Below are 18173 nucleotides of genomic sequence, written 5' to 3'. Positions count from 1 at the left end.
ATTGCAGGTGTCTTGTCTTCCTGTACAATGGAACTATTTCTTTCTAAGAGCTTTAGTTGGTGTGTTTTTAAATAAAGGCTTTAAGGGATCAATTTTTATGCACTATCTGTATTTGTTGATACTCCCAGGTGGGAAGTGGACAACCTATCGCTCAATGGCCCAGGATACCATTGATGTTGCAGTAAAAACTCATAACCTTCAGGCTGGTTCCTGTAGAACTGTAGGATTGCTCCTGCAGGGTGCAGAGGGTTGGAGCCCTACCCTTTATATCCGCCTGGTTCAAGATTATGGACTTGAAAATGAGGTGAGTTTAGGCTAGTTAGTAGAACCACTTAAATCTACAGAATTCTATGCTGACGGGTACGAATGGAATGGAACTTTCTTGTCTCTGAAGCTCCATCCCCTTGAATAGTATGAAATAGAGGCAGGGGAAATAATTTGCCCAAAATGAGTGGAGGCGGTTTCTATAAATACGATTGTGGACCGTGACATAAAGGGAGTGAGTAAAGCCCCAAGTTGTGAGTCAGCTCACTACTTGGTGAGTGCTCTGAGGACAGTAAAGCAATCAAAAGAGCAGTGGAAGAAGTGGAATAAAGAGAAATGGTGATTGAGAAGAACTATTGTAGAAGGCAAGGAGAGGACGAAACAAACACTTGAAGAAAAGGTAGTGGCAATAGATTACCTTAATCAAAATTTTTCATATGTTGCCTTAACAGCTCAGTACAGATATTAGTTCATTGGAAGAAGGGATTTTTTTTAAAGTATTCAAAGGGTTAGGGATTATTTACAAACCACGTTATCGACTACTTTTTAAATTTTTAATTATTCATAGACTAGTCTTATTCTTGACTTGTTGGCTTTTTGCCTTTGATACCATCTTGGGTTGGCTGTTGAATCACAGACAAGGGGAGAGCTTTCAAGGATGACTCCTAACAAGATGGAGTTCTCTTCCAAAAGGCATCAGTCTCTTAACCTCTTCTCAATTCTACAGGTTGCTCAACATCTTGCAAATACATTTGGGGACAAGGCTTTTGAAGTGGCAAAAGTAGCCCAGGTAACTGGGAAGAGGTGGCCTATCGTTGGGAAACGTCTTGTCTCCGAGTTTCCATATATTGAGTCAGAGGTACGAAATGTCTTGCGTTGCTGCTTCTCTTCTTCCTCCTTTCTTGCATTCTTGCTTTTAGTGTTGAAGGCTCTGTTTGTTTCTTGCCATATAAAATCGGAAGCTTCATTTATCTCATCTAATCACCAAGGGAAAAAAAGCTTGTTTTATTCTTACATTAATAGCAAATTCTGAAATATTTTAACTCTGTCATGACAGAGTACACCTGAAAGATGTACTTGCAACGACCAGTAGGAAATCAGTCAATCTCATCAGAATCATGGGAAGAACGGAGAACAAAAAAAAGATCTAGAGGAAGGAATTGGATATGTCTAGTTTAGCGAAGAGAAAGACGAGGGAGGACATGATAGCAGTGTTCCAATATCTCAGGGGTTGCCACAAAGAAGAGGGAGTCAAGCTATTTTCCAAAGCGCCTGAAGGCAGAACAAGAAGCAACGGGTGGAAACTAACCAAAGAGAGAAGCAACCTAGAACTAAGGAGAAACTTCCTGACAGTTAGAACAATTAACCAGTGGAACAATCTGCCTCCAGAAGCGGTGAATGCTCCAACACTGGAAGTTTTTAAGAAGACTGGACAGCCATTTGTCCGAAATGGTATAGGGTTTCCTGCCTAAGCAGAGGGTTGGACTAGATGACCTCCAAGGTCCCTTCCAACTTTACTACTACTACTACTACTACTACTACTACTACTACTACTACTATTATTATATCAGTAGGATACCCAAATGTCAACGCTATAACAGTGGATGTTTTTCCAAAAGGCAACTGGACTTTCTTGTTTTTTTTTCTTTGAAAACATTTCGCTTCTCATCCAAGAAGCTTCTTTGGCAGAAGGTAAAAGATTGGAGAAGTTTAGATCAGGGGTCCCCAACCCCTAGGCCACAGTCCAGTACCAGGCTGTGGTCCCGTTCAAAATCAGGCCTCGCGAGCAGTGGGCAAGCGCATGCATGCACATGCATCTCCACTTGCATGAGCGCTGAGTTAAAGGGTGTGGGTGCGAAGCTCCATTTGTACAAGCAATGTGTGCCCCCTGCTTGCACAAATAGAGCTGCGCACGCACTCCCCCCACCGTTCACATGGAACCATTCCCTCTCCCCCCCCCCCCGCCACCGGCATTCCGCAAAGCTGGAAAGATTGGAGGCCACTGGTTTAGATATTTACATGTGAGGTTAAATCTTCTCCCCCAAATGTGCACATTTGCTCAGCTGTAATTCCAGGTACATCATGGTTGTAATCCAAAGGAATGAATGGGGAGAGAGGCCTCTTGTAACTGGTGAAAAGTTGAGTTAAGCAGCCTAGATAAATACGTTCTAGAGTAAAAATGGTGGTAGATAATTCCAACATGGATTGCTATCAGGTGAACGTTGCATTTCATTCCTTTTGTGTAAATTTCTCAGACTGAAGCAGTTATTATTTTTTTCCCCCCAAACATTTTAGATCGAGTATGCCATCGGTGAATATGCTTGCACTGCAGTGGACATGATTGCTCGTCGCACTCGCCTGGCTTTTCTGAATGTCCAAGCTGCCGATGAAGCCTTACCGAGAATCATTGAGATAATGGGCAAGAAACTGAAATGGAGTGAACAGAAGAAAAAGGTACTGAAGAGGCTCCTGATTTCATAATCAGGAAGCTTATGAGAATGTTTCCAAGGAGTTTTATTTGACTTTGGTGGAAAATTTGAATAACGTTCTCAATAACCAAGGGCTGCGTGATGGTTCACGTTTCTGGACAAAGTAAGGGAGGCTCATTTGCAAAAACCCCACTCAGTCATATAGAGTTCACTGAATGCCGTGGGCTCCATCAAAGGGACTGTCCATATGTATCACTAGTCTTGACTTGGGTTAACAGTTCTTAATGTGAACATTGAGCCCCGGTCCACTTCTTCTTGCTGTAATGTACAGATCAGATCCTGCTATTGCATGGGTGGCCAGTCATGGTTAAGAAATACTGACAAAGTTATGTGTGAACTATGCCAATCTCCCAACTCAGCTCTACCACACAGTCTTGTTTTGAGAAATGGGAGAAACACCCCTCCACACACACACACACACACACTCCTTGCAGGAACTCTCTTCCCACCACAAACAGCACGTATGTATCTGTAGAAAAAACAAAGCCCTGTGCAGTTACAATTAAAGTAAGGAAATGAGTGCATAGAAGTTACAGGCCAAGCATTTCTCTCCCCCCCCCCTCCGCCAAATGCACACACCTATAGTTCTCCTAAACAAACATCCACAAATGTAGCATTGAGGGTTTGTTGAGAAGCCCTTCAGACAGGCAGCAATACGCATGCTGGCTTCAGCATGAGAGAGAACTGGGGTTGTAAAGTACTTTTTCTCTTTTTTTTTTTTTACCTTCACTATTTGAAAAGGAGTTCTTGGATCTTATTCCCAGCCTTTTGAAAATAAAAGATGCAGTCTTACCTAGCCTGCATGCTGTGCTGAGGGCTCCTTCCTCACAGCTGGATAGCTGCTTTCAGGTAGAGGTGCCTGTTTTCAAGTGCAGGATTTTGAGCATAAAAGGCAGCATAAAGCAGACAATGATAAAGGGGGGGGGCGGCCTTTCTTCAAATGACCCTCTCTGCTTACTGAGATCATCCAGGAGGTTCACCTACAGTTGCCATGAGCTCATCTGGCTGTCAGCCAGAATCGAGCCAACTCTTTTGTCGCTTAGCTTCCTTGGAACACATTCCCTGCGTGGCGAAGGGGCCTGAGTTTTTCATTAGCTTTTAGGAAGGCTGTTACGCCATGCCTTTTTGTACAAGCTCACTGAGTCAGACTGTTGATTTTAATCTAATTTGTTTTGCTTGTTACATTTTAATTGCTTTCGAAGTCATCTTTTAAGTCGGGGGGGGGGCTCCCCAACCCCAGGGCTGGGGCTCAGTCCCAGGCTGCGGCCTGTTCAGAAAGGGGCCAGGCAAGCGGCGGACAAGCACACAATGGCAGCAACTCCATTTGCGCGAGCGACGGGCACTTGCGTAGGAAGCTCCATTTACGCGAGCGGGTGTGTGTGCTCCCGCCGCTTGCACAAATGGAGTTTCGAGCATGAGCAGCCAGGCCCACTGCTTGCATGGAACCATCCCTATCCGGTATACAAAGCTGGAAAGGTTGGAGACCCCTGTCTCTAACGTTTTTATTTGAATAAAAATTGATTAAAATTTTAATGCAATTTATTTCAATATTTGCTTTGTTTGTAAACATTGGGAACTTCTAGTAGAGGAAGTAAAGGAGAGAGGGAGGTAGGGAAGTAGGGAAGGAAGGAAGGAAGGAAGGAAGGAAGGAAGGAAGGAAGGAAGGAAGGAAGGAAGGAAGGAAGGAAGGAAGGAAGGAAGGAAGGAGCTTGCCATTTCCAAATTACAGGCTCCATCATTACCTTGCTGCTTGAAGAGAGTAATCAGCACGTGCCATAAGCCTAAAAGAACTAAATGCATTAAACATCTCACTTGGGGCATTCACTGTACCAAAAGGTAAAGGCCATCTCGTGGTCCCTTTGTCTGCAAGTGCAAGGCTTGCTGACATCGCTGCGAGTTGCCTGTATGGATTAAGGGCATGAAACATCCCTAAAAATTCTTTACCTTGCACGTCTCCCGGGGTAATTATCGCTTGATAATCAACACTTGTACAACCAAACCAGTGATCTAGCTGAAGCATGAAATGCTGCCTAATCTTAATTACCTTGTTCACCTTTAAGCACTTTTTGGTCATCAACTGCTGATATTCCTCTAAGGACCAGCAATTATAATTAAGTGAAAGGAGCCAATAAAACATTCCAGCAAAGGGGAAATTCAGAATGTAAATATTTGCTGTTACCCTTAGAGCTCAGGTTGTGTGCTCTCCCCCTCTTAGGAAGAGCTTGCGACTGCACAAAAGTTCCTGTACTATGAAATGGGCTACAAGGCAAAGTCGGAGCAACTGACAGATCAGAGTGAAATCACTTTATCCCCAGGAGATATTGACAGGTAACTTAACACAGGGCAAATGACTATTACTTAGTTTCCAGGGATTTGGATGTATCGTATGAGGTATCTGAAAAGGGGATCTTCGGCCCTGCAAGCTGAGTTGTGCTTGATTTATGTTATTTGCCCATGTCCGGATCCTTCCCCCCCCCCCTGGTATATTTGAATGATATTATCCCCTCTCTGAGAAATTCATACATAATTGTATTTTCACCCTGGGTCAGAAAAAGGTAGAGGCCGTTAAGCCATTTTTTATTTCTTTGTATCCCTCCTTTATTATTTTTGCAAATAACTCAAGGCAGTGAACATTTACCTTCCTTCTCCTCTCTTCCCCACAATGACCCTGTGAGGTGGATTGGACTGAGAGAGAGAGAGAGGGACGGAGAGGGAGGGAGGAGGGAGGGAGGGAGAGAGAGAGAGAGAGAGAGAGAGAGAGAGAGAGAGAGAGAGAGAGAGAGAGAGAGAGAGAGAGAGAGAGAGAGAGAGAGAGAGAGATATCGACCCAAGGTCACTCAGATGGCTTTCATGGCTAAGGCGGGATTGGAACTCCTGGTCTCCCAGTTTTAAGCCTGGCACTAAAATTTCTGTTGCTAAGTAAGGCAGTTGTTAAGTGAGTCACACCTGAAAGGCTATAGGCAAAAGACTTTCCTCACCCTTCACTTTAGATTTGTTTAATTTGTCCATGCAAAGATTGGATTTGGCTGTCCGTGGGTATGGAAGCATGTTTTCTATAGGAATATAGCAGGGGGTCTTCAAACTTGGCCCTTTTATGACTTGTGGATTCAACTCCCAGAATTCCTCAGCCAGCATGTCTGGCTGAGGAATTCTGGGAGTTGAAGTCCACAAGTCATAAAAGGGCCAAGTTCGAAGACCCGTGGAATATAGCATCTCTTTGGCTTCTGCAGTGGAAAGTAATAGCATTATAAGAAGGGAAGTTTGAGGGAGTGGAAGTGCGCATTGATCAAGCCAGTTGAAAATCCTTTATATGTCTAAGTGAGGTTTTTCTTTGCTGGTTTAAAATTGCTTGTGGAGTATGTCAGGGTATAGCTTTTTCATGCATTATCTGTGTTGCAGGTACAAAAAAAGATTCCACATGTTTGATAAAGAAGGCAAAGGTTTTATTACTATATTGGATGTGCAGCGTGTGCTAGAGGTAACATTTCACTTCATTCTTTTTTTTTAATTCATCGGAATTGCCTGGCATGATATTAATAGTGTGTTTTTAATCCAGCCATGTGAGTTTTTCTCTCCCTTTCATATATTTTACAGAGCATCAACCTTCAAATTAATGAAAGTGCACTCCATGAGATTTTGAATGAAGTGGATTTGAACAAAAATGGGCAGGTTGAACTCAACGAGTTTTTGCAAGTGAGTACTTCCTTTAATTTATACACGTATATCTTTATCAATCTAATATAATGGTATGAAAAAAGCCTCGCAATACTCATAATGTTCAGTTCATTAATATTGGAAGGGAAAGTGTATAGGCATTAATTTCTGGCAGATATTAGTCAAAAATGGAAGCCACACCTTAATTGATGCAAAATGGAAATTATTTCTTTGATTCAGTTAGAGCAGTGGTTCTCAACCTGTGGGTCGGGACCCCATTTGGGGTCGAACGACCATTTCACGGGGGTCACCAAATCACGCTGTCCGCCATTTTTTTCCCTTTTCCCCAGCTGTCCTACTCCCTTTTATTGGTGGCCACACCCACTTGGGGGTCACCACAACATGGGGAACTGTATTATGGGGTCACGGCATTAGAAAGGTTGAGAACCACTGAGTTAGAGGAAATCAATCAGTCAAATGAATTACCTTCTGTCACTAAAACATAACACACATCGAATGCATGCATATTAAATAACAATACAATAATAGAGTTGGAAGGGACCTTTGAGGTCTTTTAGTCCAACCCCCTGCTCAGGCAGGAAACTCTATACCAGGGGTAGGCAATCTTGGCTCTTTTATGACTCATGGACTTCAACTCCCAGAATTCCTGAGTCAGCCATGCTGAGGGGAAAGGGAGAGGTTTCCAAGCTGAGCTATGCTGGCTCAGGAATTCTGGGAGTTGAAGTCCACGAGTCATAAAAGAGCCAAGGTTGCCTACCCCTGCCCTATACCATTTCAGACAAGTGGTTGTCCAGTCTCTTCTTAAACCTACATCTTTTATGCTGCATCCCCTGTTAGCTCTGTTAACTTGCATGTATACCAGATATGAAGCTATTTTGGACAGGTAGGAAAGAGGCTCATATGTTTAATCTGGGCTGATCTTATGGTGTGCGGTCTCTGCAGTAGCTGCACAGTATTATAGAAGTATGAAAGAGGGAGAATTGCCCCAAATACCAAAATAAGAGTGGTGAAATGATTTCAGGTCATCGTCTGGAAAAAGTAAAGCAGGAAGGCTTTCGGGTTCTTGACTTTTATTATCTTGTCAGACTTTATTAAAATCTGACCTTTACCTTGTTACTTAGAATCTTTGAAAGATTCCTTATAAGCAGTAATTGTCCAGTCAGAGGAAAGTATAAAATCAGTTGCTCCTGATCCCACTTGTGGCTATTACTCATAGTGTTGCTATTCAGGATAGGAACTTTCAGTAGTTAACACCCAGTTTGGGGAACTTTTCTACAGTACAGTTGTAGCTAGTGCTAGTACGGCATTGGGCAAAATGTTGCATTTTTGGTTTCTGAATATATATTAGTCAACACTTTAAATTTTGAATTGCTCCAGCAATTTCTGCCTTTTTTTTAAAAAAAAAGTAACAATCCGTTTTCACCTTCCTTTTCTGCTCAACCAGGGTTTTTTTTTGTCAGTGTTGTTTTTCACTACTATTTTTAAATTTATCACCTGTTAAAATGGGTTATAAAACAATAAGCCCTCCTAAAAAGTAGCAGTTAAAAAAAACCTGTAAAAACAAGAAAAGAGGCACAGCAGCATAAATTCACCTCTAAGTTCTAGGAATAGAAATGAGTCTCCAGATGGTACCAAAAACTTGGCAAAGCTTGCTATAACCGTACAATTGGAGAGTTCTCCAAACAGAGTGTATCTAAATAATTATCGCCTATATTGAAGTTCTGTCCTGAATTGGAGTGATAACCCACAAGTGGGATCATTAGCAATAGGAACAATAATTTACATTTTCCTCTGAGAAACCTTCAGTTCATCATTTTACTGAGACGTTTTTAAAAATACGTCTGTAAACCATTAAAATGCAAGTTGGAGGGAAATTTACCCTTCTAGAGCCAACAATGTCCTTTCTTCCTGGGATAAAAAATAAGTTTTGCATTGTTGTCGCTGTTTGGCTCTTGGTTTAGCCCAACTCATTGTCATGCATTGTATTCTCTCTAAGTACAGCTACTTAAATTGCTATATATGTCCCTCTCCTTAACCCAGCGGTTCTCAACCTGTGGGTTGCGACCCCTTTGGGGGTCGAGCGACCGTTTCACAGGGGTCGCCTAAGACCAGGGCTTTTTTTCTCATAGAACGCTCAGAAGGGCGTTCCGGCACCTTTTTTTGATGGATTTTTTTCAACTTTTCCATGAGCTGTGCTACTCCCTCTATTCTATTGGCTTTCGAAAGCCAATAGGAATTGTCCAGACCTGGTTGTTAACGGCTATCTCTGCACTGCTGAGCGTGCCAAAAGACCCAGCCTGCAAACGTTGCACATGCAAGTTGTCTGCAGCAAAGGCAAGTTTGCAGGAACTTTTCACCCCTCCCTGCTGAGCAACTACGCCATCTCCTACTTGTAAGTAAAAGAGGACCAGGGGTGAGAGGTGGGGAGCAGCACTTAATTCTGCCCTGCCAAAAAAGCGGAGTCCATGTGCACTCCTGCCTCGTGCTCACCCATGTAAGCCAGGTTCTCCATGTCGCGCTGCAGCATGGAGAGCCAAGCACTGAAGCACAGAAAACATGTCCTCACCTGCCTCGTGCTCACCTTGTGCGCCATTGGTGTGCATTGCGGCTGCTGTGGGAGCTGCAGACCCCGCTTGACAAGCGGGGCTGCGCGGGAAAGGTGGCGGTGGAGGTGGTGCTGGTGGGGCAGCGGCGGGCACTGGGCGCGAAAGTTGTGCGCGTAGGGCGTGGCGGGTGGCTGACCTTCCTTGGGCTGGGCCAGCTGGTGGCCTAGCCACAGCTGGACCTGCCGCCGCTGCCTCACCCTGTGTGCCTACATGGCTGCCCTGGAGCGCCTGGCCCACGACGCTTGCCGCCACCTTGGCCTGCCCGCAGCCCTGCCCTCCCACCGTCGTGCACTGGCATCTGGCTTGACAACCACAAGCTCTGCACCATCAGTGTGGTGTGCAGCTGGTGCTGTGGGAACCGCGGGGCCCACTTTACATGGAGGGGCTGCGCAGGGTGGGCGGCGGGGCTGGCGAGGCAGTGGGGGTATGGGGGCAGGGGTGGCAGCACCAGCTGCTCCAGCGGGCAGCCCGCCACTGATACCTCACACATCATATTCTTAGGAACCTGTCTCGCTTTCAACTCCCCCTAAAATTCTTCATTCAGGCAAGCTTCCAGAGTTCAGACGGCAGGATGCAGATAACCCCTCCCCCTGTCCTGCTGTCTCCCACGGCACCGTGCTGCTCCACGTCCCGCACCTCAAGCCTCCGTGGCACAGAACCGCTGGTGTCCCCAATGGCTGCTGATGCGCTCCCCACCGCCGGGAACCATGCAAGCCCTGGCAATTGCTCCAGCCGAAGAAGCGGGTGGCTGGGAGGCTGCCGTGGCACCAATCTTTTGTGCCCGTCAGCTGGCGCCCCCCTGAATGTGCGCTTGTCAGCTGGGAGGTCTGGCGACGGAGCCGGACGGCATGGAGAGCGATGGGGAGGTGGCGGTTCGGCGGGCGGGTTCTCGCCTGCCTGCGAATGTTGGGCCCACGGGACTCGACACAGAGTCAACGGTCCAACATAACTTCCCTCCTCGGATGAGAAAGGAGGAATCTCTCCTGCCCGTGTCCCTTTCCCTCCCTCAAGCGACAACAGGAGGTTGCAGACAACTAAGTCAGCCAATGCAGGAAGCCCTGGAATGGCCAGTCCAGGGTGCCTGGTTGCAGTGCTGGATGTCTTTTGGTCCTAGAAGCCAGTGGCAAGAGAAAGAAGTCGTTCAAACTTCAAGCTAGCTAGTGGACGCCTATCTCCCCCCTTTTTTGAGTACTTGTCTGCCAACCCACCCCATCTGTAAAAGAAAAAGTCTTCCACCCAAGCATAACTTTTAAGGATTTTAAGGATCTTTGAGAGGGAGAGAGAAATAGAGGGAGAGAAAGAGGGAAAGAGAAAGAGAGAGAGAAAGAGAGAGTGGCAGGGAGAGAGAGAAAGAAAGGGAGACAGGGATAGAAAGAGAGAGAGGGAGAGAGGGAGAGAGAGAAAGAAAGGGAGACGGAGAGAAAGATAGGGAGGGAGAGAGAAAGAAAAGGAGAGAAAGAAAGGGAGGGAGAGAAAAATAGAGGGGGAGAGCGAGAGAGAGAGGGACAGAAAAAGGGAGAAAGGGAGAGAGAAATGGAGAGAAAGGGAGAGAGAAAGAGGAAGAGAAAGAAAGGAAGAGGGAGGGAGAGAGAAAGAGAGAGAGGGGTAGAGAAAAAGAAAGGGAGAGGGAGAGAGAAATAGGGGGAGAGAGGGAGAGAAAGAAAGAGGGAGACAGAGAGAGAGGGAGAGAGAAAGAAAGACAGAGACAGAGATTAAATTAGTAACATGGTTGTTAAGTGAATCTGGTTTCCCCCATTATCGTTGCTTGTGGGCTGGATCTTTTGGTGCGCTCAGCAGTGCAGAGATAGCCATTAACGACCAGGTCTGGACAATTCCTATTGGCTTTCGAAAGCCAATAGAATAGAGTCTATTGCATAGACTCTTAATCTATTCAATAGATTAAAGGTGCCAGAATGCCGTTTTGAGCGTTCTATGAGAAAAAAAGCCCTGGTCTTAGGCGACCCCTGTGAAACGGTCGTTCGACCCCCAAAGGGGTCGCGACCCACAGGTTGAGAACCGTTGATCTATTAGAACAAGATTTGTTAGACGAACAGGTAAAAGAAACAATGTTAATCTGGAGTAGAAATTTTGGTTATAGTATTGACAATAATTGGCAATCATTATGGGACAGAAACAGGAGGTTAACACTAGCCACCTACAAAGAAAATTTATACAAGATGTTTTATAGATGGCAGCTTCCCCCTACTAGGCTAGCAAAAATAGATAACCAACATGCTGAAAGTGTAGAAGGCTTCCAGGGACTATCACATGTGGTGGGAATGTTCAAAGGAGCAAAATTTTTGAAATCGGATTAAAAATTGGCTGAAAGAAATATTATTACAAAAAATTGATTTAAAACCAGAAATCTTCTTATTAGGGATAATTAATGATAAACTCAGCAAAGCATCTTTTTACTTACTACTGCATATTTTAACCACAGCAAGATTGGCATACGCCCAAAAATGGAAAGGAAAGGAAACCCCCACTGAGGAAGAAACAATAAGTAAAATTTTATCCTGCGCTGAAATGGACAGCTCAACCCTAGAGATTAAAGATAAAACTGAAACAGAGTATTATGAAATTTGGAAAAATTTGTACGATTGGTTAGAGATAAGGAGGATCGCTGAGATGATTATCGATTGACTAGTTGATATTATAAGGACTTTTTATTAGTACTTATATTAGGACACAACTGAATGATATGTAAATACAGCGTTGACAATTGAAAAATGGTTTATCAAAAAATTTACAGATGTTATACTCAAAGTCTGTTATACTCTGTCCTGTTATAGAATGTATTTTAAGTTTCTGTCTTTCTTTCTGTAACATAAGGTAATACTAATAGCACTGTTGAAGCCAGGGAAGTTGAATCATGTCCATTTTTGTTTTTAAAATGTACATTTAATAAAATTTGAAAAAAAAAGAATTTAAATTTTGGTTCGCATTGTAGGAGCAGCATTGCAGTCTGAGAGTGCTTCTTGATCTCATCCATTGAATTTATTGCTAGCAACAAATTGCCTTCAACACCTTTACACTGTGATGTCAAGGGTCCCTTCCTGGTTGATTTGGTGACAATTATCTACACCTTGATTACATCTCAGTATTAGAATATGCCCTACATAGGACTACATCTGAAAAATGTAGGAAAGCTACAATTGGTGCAAGATTTTATTTATTTATTTCAGAAAAGGCAGCAATGCAGCAACTGAGCTACTGTATAAAACACAGCCATTGATTCTATGTCTGCATTGAAAGATCTGCAGACTTGCTTATTGGTCGCTACGTGAGATATTTGGATTGACGTCTACAACCTTGAGTAGATGGGAGACTGACTATATCGGGGTGGCGAACCTATGGCACGGGTGCCAGAGGCGGCACTCAGAGCCCTCTCTGTGGGCACGCATGCCGTCGCCCAGTCCTAGGCCTTCAGCTGGGTTTTGTAAAACCTTTTCGCTTTAGGCCTCTGCCGCCATGTGCAAAAAAAAAAAAAAAAAGGTTCAATCAGTCAATTTCAACTTCTGGCAGGGAAAAAAAAGATCTTGCAAAATTGGAATCGATTGATCGAACTTTTTAGCCCCACCCAGTTTGCCATTACCACTGCAGCCATGCCCACCCAATAGGCCACACCCAGCCAATGGGCCACACCCACCCGGCACCTGACGATGCATAAGTGGGTTTTGCGTTGCAGTTTGGGCATTCGGACTCTAAAAGGTTTGCCATCACTGGACTATATGAAGGACCACGTCTTTCATTATAAGTCGGTCCATTTGCTAAGATCTTCGTTGGTTGAAGTAGGTTTCTTATGCTACACCAGGCAAAAATACAGCCAATCGTAGGGATCCCCAGTTCTTGATGTGGTGATCTGTGGTTGTCAAAAGCCAGGAAAGGGAGGAGAAGATCGGCAAATGAACAGACAGGAAGTCAGTTCGGAGGATAGGGAAGAAAGAGGCATCAGCAGGAGCTTGCAGTAGATTTTTATTGCTAAACTATCCTGCTTTTGTGATGACATTGGAATTGAGCTATTTGGTACCATTTGTCCTATAAACTGTTCCATTATTCTGTGAATCAGAGGGGATGATTTAGTGTGAAATAGAACAAAAGAGCACATGCCTGTTTTTTCCCCAAAAAACTCGTATGTGGCATGATACACATTTGAGGGCTGTAGAGAGACTTGCAAAATGTTTCCAAGTGTCCCTTTGACTCCTTTTATGCAAGCAGCTGCTTATTTGTTTTCAGTTGTTCGCCAGGTTTATTTTTGCAGAGCCTTTCTTGGTCAGGTTTTTCAATTGACTGCCAGGTCCTTCCTGTGCCGTGGCAATGATGAATGCAGAACATGAGATAAATTAATGCTGGGGATTTCGGTCCATGTCAGCCCTTTCTTCACTGCATGTCACGTTAAACAAACAAGATGAAGGCAAAGGAAAATGGTAATTGTCTCTCTCAAGATGGGCTGCAGATAAAAGCACTGTTGAATCTAAATGCAGAAATGTGGAAGAAAGGAAGGAAGGAGAGAGAAAGAAAGAGAAAGAAAAGAAAGAAAGAAAGCAGCCTGTTCTCTGAACAATTTTTAGAGCAGTTGAAAAAATCTGCTGTATGATTTAAATTATGCCAATTATTTAAAAAAAAAACCTCACCTAATTGTACACGCATCTCTTATTTATAGCTCCAAAGCTATAGAATTTACTTTTAAATATTTTTAAGAGCAGTAGTCTCATTTCATGGCCACGTTTCAACCTTCTCCAGGCTTGCTCTCCAATCTGTTAGTTTTCTTCTCTTCAAATTCCTTAGGGAGAATATGATGCTGGAAAGAGTGCCATATTTGTTTAAGAGGGAGCTTATTTGAATTGGCTGTAATGTAAGAGAGCCCTCCAAATACATGGCCATCAACTTCTAGGATTCTCAGCAGAGGCCATGTTGGCTGGGAATTCTGGGAAGCGCCCCAGATAAGGGAAGGCTGGTGTAAGAAGTGAAAACTGTTTATCCTGCTGTCTTATTTCCATGGAACTGTCTTTCCTTAAAAAGATGTATTTATGTTGCTGCTTCTGATGTTGTAGTTGAAACCATTTTTATTCTGTTGTTCAGGAGAGAGGAAAAAAATGTATGTCAGAATGGTTTACATATCAGTCCCTACCCTTTGGCTTACAAAACAGAAGTTAACAACCCAAAAGGAATACAGGGTTTGATGGGGGAAATGGGAAATAAAAATAAATATGGAGACTGATTCTATATTATAGGGTAGTTACTTTTTGGGGGGGAGGGTACAAAAAAGCACATCTCTTTTTGCTCTGTTTCTGGCAAACGGGTATTGCAATCCTGCAATCTTTTATTTCCAGGAAGTATGGCAGTTCTGAAGTCATTGGGGCATATGTAATGTTGAAAAAAATTAGGAAAAATGGGCATCATCAAGTTGGTAGAGCTATGACAAATTAATATAAGACAAGGCTTTTAAGCAGGGATGTGAAGATGAAGGCATCATCTAATAATGCAGTGACACAGAGTATTGACCTTAAAGCTTTCTCTATCTTGCCTCTTTAGCTCATGACTGCTATTCAGAAAGGATATGTATCTGGAAGCCGGCTTGCCGTACTTATGAAAGCAGCTGAAGAAAATATTCATCAGCGGGAAGTGATTTCAGTGGACCGGAGTTGTGGTGGACTGTGAGTTGGGAGGTGGAGGGGCTTACAGCTATAAAAAGGGGCGCCCCCTGGTTGCCTCTTTCAATGCTGAAAAACATTCCACTGCTTTCAGATGTTTCTGCTTCTCCTCACTCTGAGCGACTGTGTGCAGAAAGTCACATTGTACAGCTCTCCTTTTTACATTTGTGTGAAGAGTCTACTTGACTGGCGGCCTGTTGAAATGGCTTTCTCTAGCATCCATGCCAAACAAGACGATGAAAAGAAGAAATAGTCCATCTTCCCCCCCTCCCCCCCCCCGGGCTAATCCTGGGAGATGAACACTCAAGCCATGGCAAGGGATCCATGTGACAACCAGACATGAATGTAGATTTCTTTTTTGCAAAAATAATTCGTCTTCTACGTTAATAGGGTCCTCTCTCCATTCCCTTTCTGCCTTTTGATACATTAACCAGGCAAAAGTGGACGATGCCAGCATGCCTTTAGTATCTTAAAAATGGACTTTTTTTGTTAAATGTCCAAATACTTTTTTTCCCTCCCCATCCTTTCAGAGAAGTACATTGTGCTAAATATTCATTGCTTGCCTAGAACTTTGGTACAAACATTTTTTATAATGGCCACAGTCTATTAAAAAGCGCACACCATAAAAATGAGTGATTTATCATGGAGGAGAGTGCTTGCATTTAGAATTTTCGTAGACTGTATTCCAAAATAGAAGTATAATGTCCAACCAAGGAATTGCAGTGATACAATTGTATTTTAATAAGAGGATATGCAGGGCCTAATTCTTCAAAAGTGTTCTAAACCCAAAAAAGCCAGCATAAAATAGAAAATAAACATATCAAATGGTGCTTTTTTACTTTACAGTAGAAAGAAGGAAGCCATTCCTTCCCTGGTACATTTTGTGTATAGAAAAAAAAAAGAGCTAAATCCTGTATCATGTGGGTGGTTTTGGTTTGCTCTGAAATTTTCATAAGAAAAAGGTTTCTGAAATCTTATTTTATTTGTGGTAGGTGCCCCATAACTCCTCAGAAAAATAGTGAAGAAATATTAGGCAAGATTACATTACCTTCTTGCTAGGATTGCTGGTTCAGTTTTAGACTATTTAGGCTATTTTCTAAAAAAAATACTTTTACATATTATTTAAAATGAATTTAGGTGAAAAAAATGCTTCCAGATTACAATGATAAATTAATAGCAAAATCAGTAAAAGGTATGCCCTTTTCTATTTAGAAAATAAAATTACAGCAAAGTACAAACCTAAAAGGAACAAAGTCATGTTACCGTGGAAATTTTGCCTTTGTATCTCTGATGGCCTTGCTCATTTGTTGTTTGTTACAGGTTTTAATAATAATATTCCAATGCAATTTATAGATCAGTAAGAGTTGTAGTACTTAAACTTGCAGATCCAAATTCTGTCATTTACTTATATTAGTGTTTCAGTGCTGTGCATTTCTTCACTCTTCAGAGCAATCTATAGGAAAGGGCCATTTATAAAAATAAAGTTAAAATTCAGATTTACTCTATATTCAAAATTTGAGTATATTAAGGGCATCTCTTGCTAGAAGTAGACATTGCCCTGCCCAGTCCAGCCTAGCCCAGCCGTTAGCATGAAGCACTCCTATTTTCTATTTGGAAATTTAGACAGCATTGAAGGAAAGGAGCAAGGTCTTCATAAAGGATATTAAAAGGTAGAATTCTAAAATGCCCTCTAGCAAAATTCTCTGCAGACCATTTCCCATGTAAGTTACCGTTATGATCAAGAAATGTCAATCCTGTGTTTTATAGGTTAAGAGTAGAGATGGAAGCCAAAGCAAGAATCTCCTCCTCTTTAGGCCTGGAGCACTTCAGAATGACTTGGAATACAGGCCTAAACTGGGCCTGCATTTGACAGTAGGAGATCTCTCTTTGAGCACAAAGAGTTGGGGTATCTTTGTGGTAGATCTTTCTCCTCCTCCCCTACCTCCCATCACCAACATATATTGGATGATTTTTACATAGCACTTTCAGCTCGTTCCATTTTCCTTTGACCAAAAAATGCCAAACCTTAACAAAAAGCTATTATAAATAACTCTTCTAAGATTGCTGAAGTGTGGAGAGGTCCAGAAAAACAGTTGAGATGCCGGTCATTACACATTTAATTAATAATGGATGCAACATTTTTCAGTGTTTGGGGCAAAAGATTAATGGCAGATATATGGATCCAAGTGCATCTTGTCCATGTGAAACATTGAGGGTTAAGCAAACACCCAAAATATAGTGAGGCTGAGGATCATAGGGCTGATATATACCAAGGCTATCTATCACAGTTCTTAGCAAAGAGTTTTAATGAGCATTTGCGTGCACACCTTTAGAAATAGACTTCTCTGATAACCAGACATTGGCGTAATGTCTAATGTTTGTCCTAAACCCAGCAAAGGTCTCTTCACAGGGTCTGCCATGTTTTCCTATTGATGCCATTACACCATGATCAAGAAGCCATGATTTCTTTTACGCATTGCCTGCATAAAACTAGTTGAACTCTAGGAAATGTTTTAGCCAACACACCCCTCGGCTTCCTATGGGAAGGGAAAATTTTATTCCCCCACATCATTTTATACATTTGCTCACTTCAGTTAAAAGTAGACTCTTGGAATTACTTGGTTTCTCTGTGATAGTATTTCTTTGTATATTTGGAAGGGAATATACATGAATGTATAGGAAGCACAAAGCTCTTTTTTGTATAACAGTAATTTGGTGTGATACTGATGTACAATTGTTTTGAAAACAAAGAAATACAGGAGCAGGGTGTTCTGTAGTGGTTGTGTGTGGGGATGAATAGGTAAGCACACATTTATCTATGCATATATGCATATGTATACATATACATATACCGCATGTTTTTCCATCTGGCACTTTTATGTATTGTGCTGGGTTATTGTTCAGGATTGGACTGCTAAATACTGTGTTTGAGGCTGGGTTGTCATTTTTATAACTGTCTTGGTGTTTTATTGCCATTATTTATTACTTTTGATATACAGAATGAGCTGCATGCATTTATAGAGCAATAAGAGGATGTATTTAATGTGCCTTGTTTTTAACTGAATAAGATCTGAAAGCATGAATCAATAAAACTGATTAAAATGGTCCACTCGTTGGCATTTTGATGTTAGTGGCAGTTACGGAAATAAAGTTGATTAGCTCGGAAACCCCACCCCCAGCTACCTTCTTTTTTCCTTGATTTCTTTTCTTTCCTTGTGATTAAAAAAAAGTTTAAAACAATCTCTTAAACCTCAGTTTTTAAGAAATGATATGAATTCTTGACCTTAACTTTATATTTAGAAGGACATATTAAAGAGAAGCCTGTCATGCAGTATTAATAACAGATATTGTCATTGTCATGTTTTGTTGCTACTACAACATTCCACACTTCTCCTCCTCCTCCGGATAATAAGCAAATGACAGATTGTCTCCTGGTTAGACTTTTTAATTTTTTTAAATTTTTCATTTAACCACCTCTCCTCAGG

At 42.4% G+C, this 18173-nt stretch overlaps 1 protein-coding gene across 7 annotated transcripts in view; it reads left to right on the top strand.

Moving 5' to 3' along the window:
• Nucleotides 1-17795, top strand: part of GPD2 (glycerol-3-phosphate dehydrogenase 2) — a 95210-nt gene extending 77415 nt beyond the window's left edge. For 6 of the 7 annotated variants that reach the window (XM_039335402.1, XM_039335400.1, XM_039335398.1 and 3 more), the window contains 7 exons: nucleotides 129-304; nucleotides 992-1123; nucleotides 2560-2718; nucleotides 4969-5081; nucleotides 6153-6231; nucleotides 6348-6446; nucleotides 14570-17795. In XM_039335402.1, the coding sequence (XP_039191336.1) occupies nucleotides 129-304; nucleotides 992-1123; nucleotides 2560-2718; nucleotides 4969-5081; nucleotides 6153-6231; nucleotides 6348-6446; nucleotides 14570-14695 (884 nt within the window). In that variant the 3' untranslated portion in view covers nucleotides 14696-17795. Of the gene's footprint in view, nucleotides 1-128; nucleotides 305-991; nucleotides 1124-2559; nucleotides 2719-4968; nucleotides 5082-6152; nucleotides 6232-6347; nucleotides 6447-11474; nucleotides 11852-14569 lie in introns of those variants that run through there. The other variant, XM_039335404.1, reaches the window with a different exon arrangement.
• The last annotated feature ends 378 nt before the right edge of the window (nucleotides 17796-18173 follow it).

This window comes from Crotalus tigris, unplaced genomic scaffold, assembly GCF_016545835.1.
Source record: "Crotalus tigris isolate CLP2741 ecotype Arizona unplaced genomic scaffold, ASM1654583v1 scf7180000017641.3106099, whole genome shotgun sequence".
NCBI lineage: Eukaryota > Metazoa > Chordata > Lepidosauria > Squamata > Viperidae > Crotalus > Crotalus tigris.
Note: the sequence above shows the minus strand (reverse complement) of the source record. Positions and strands in the feature narration are given on the sequence as shown.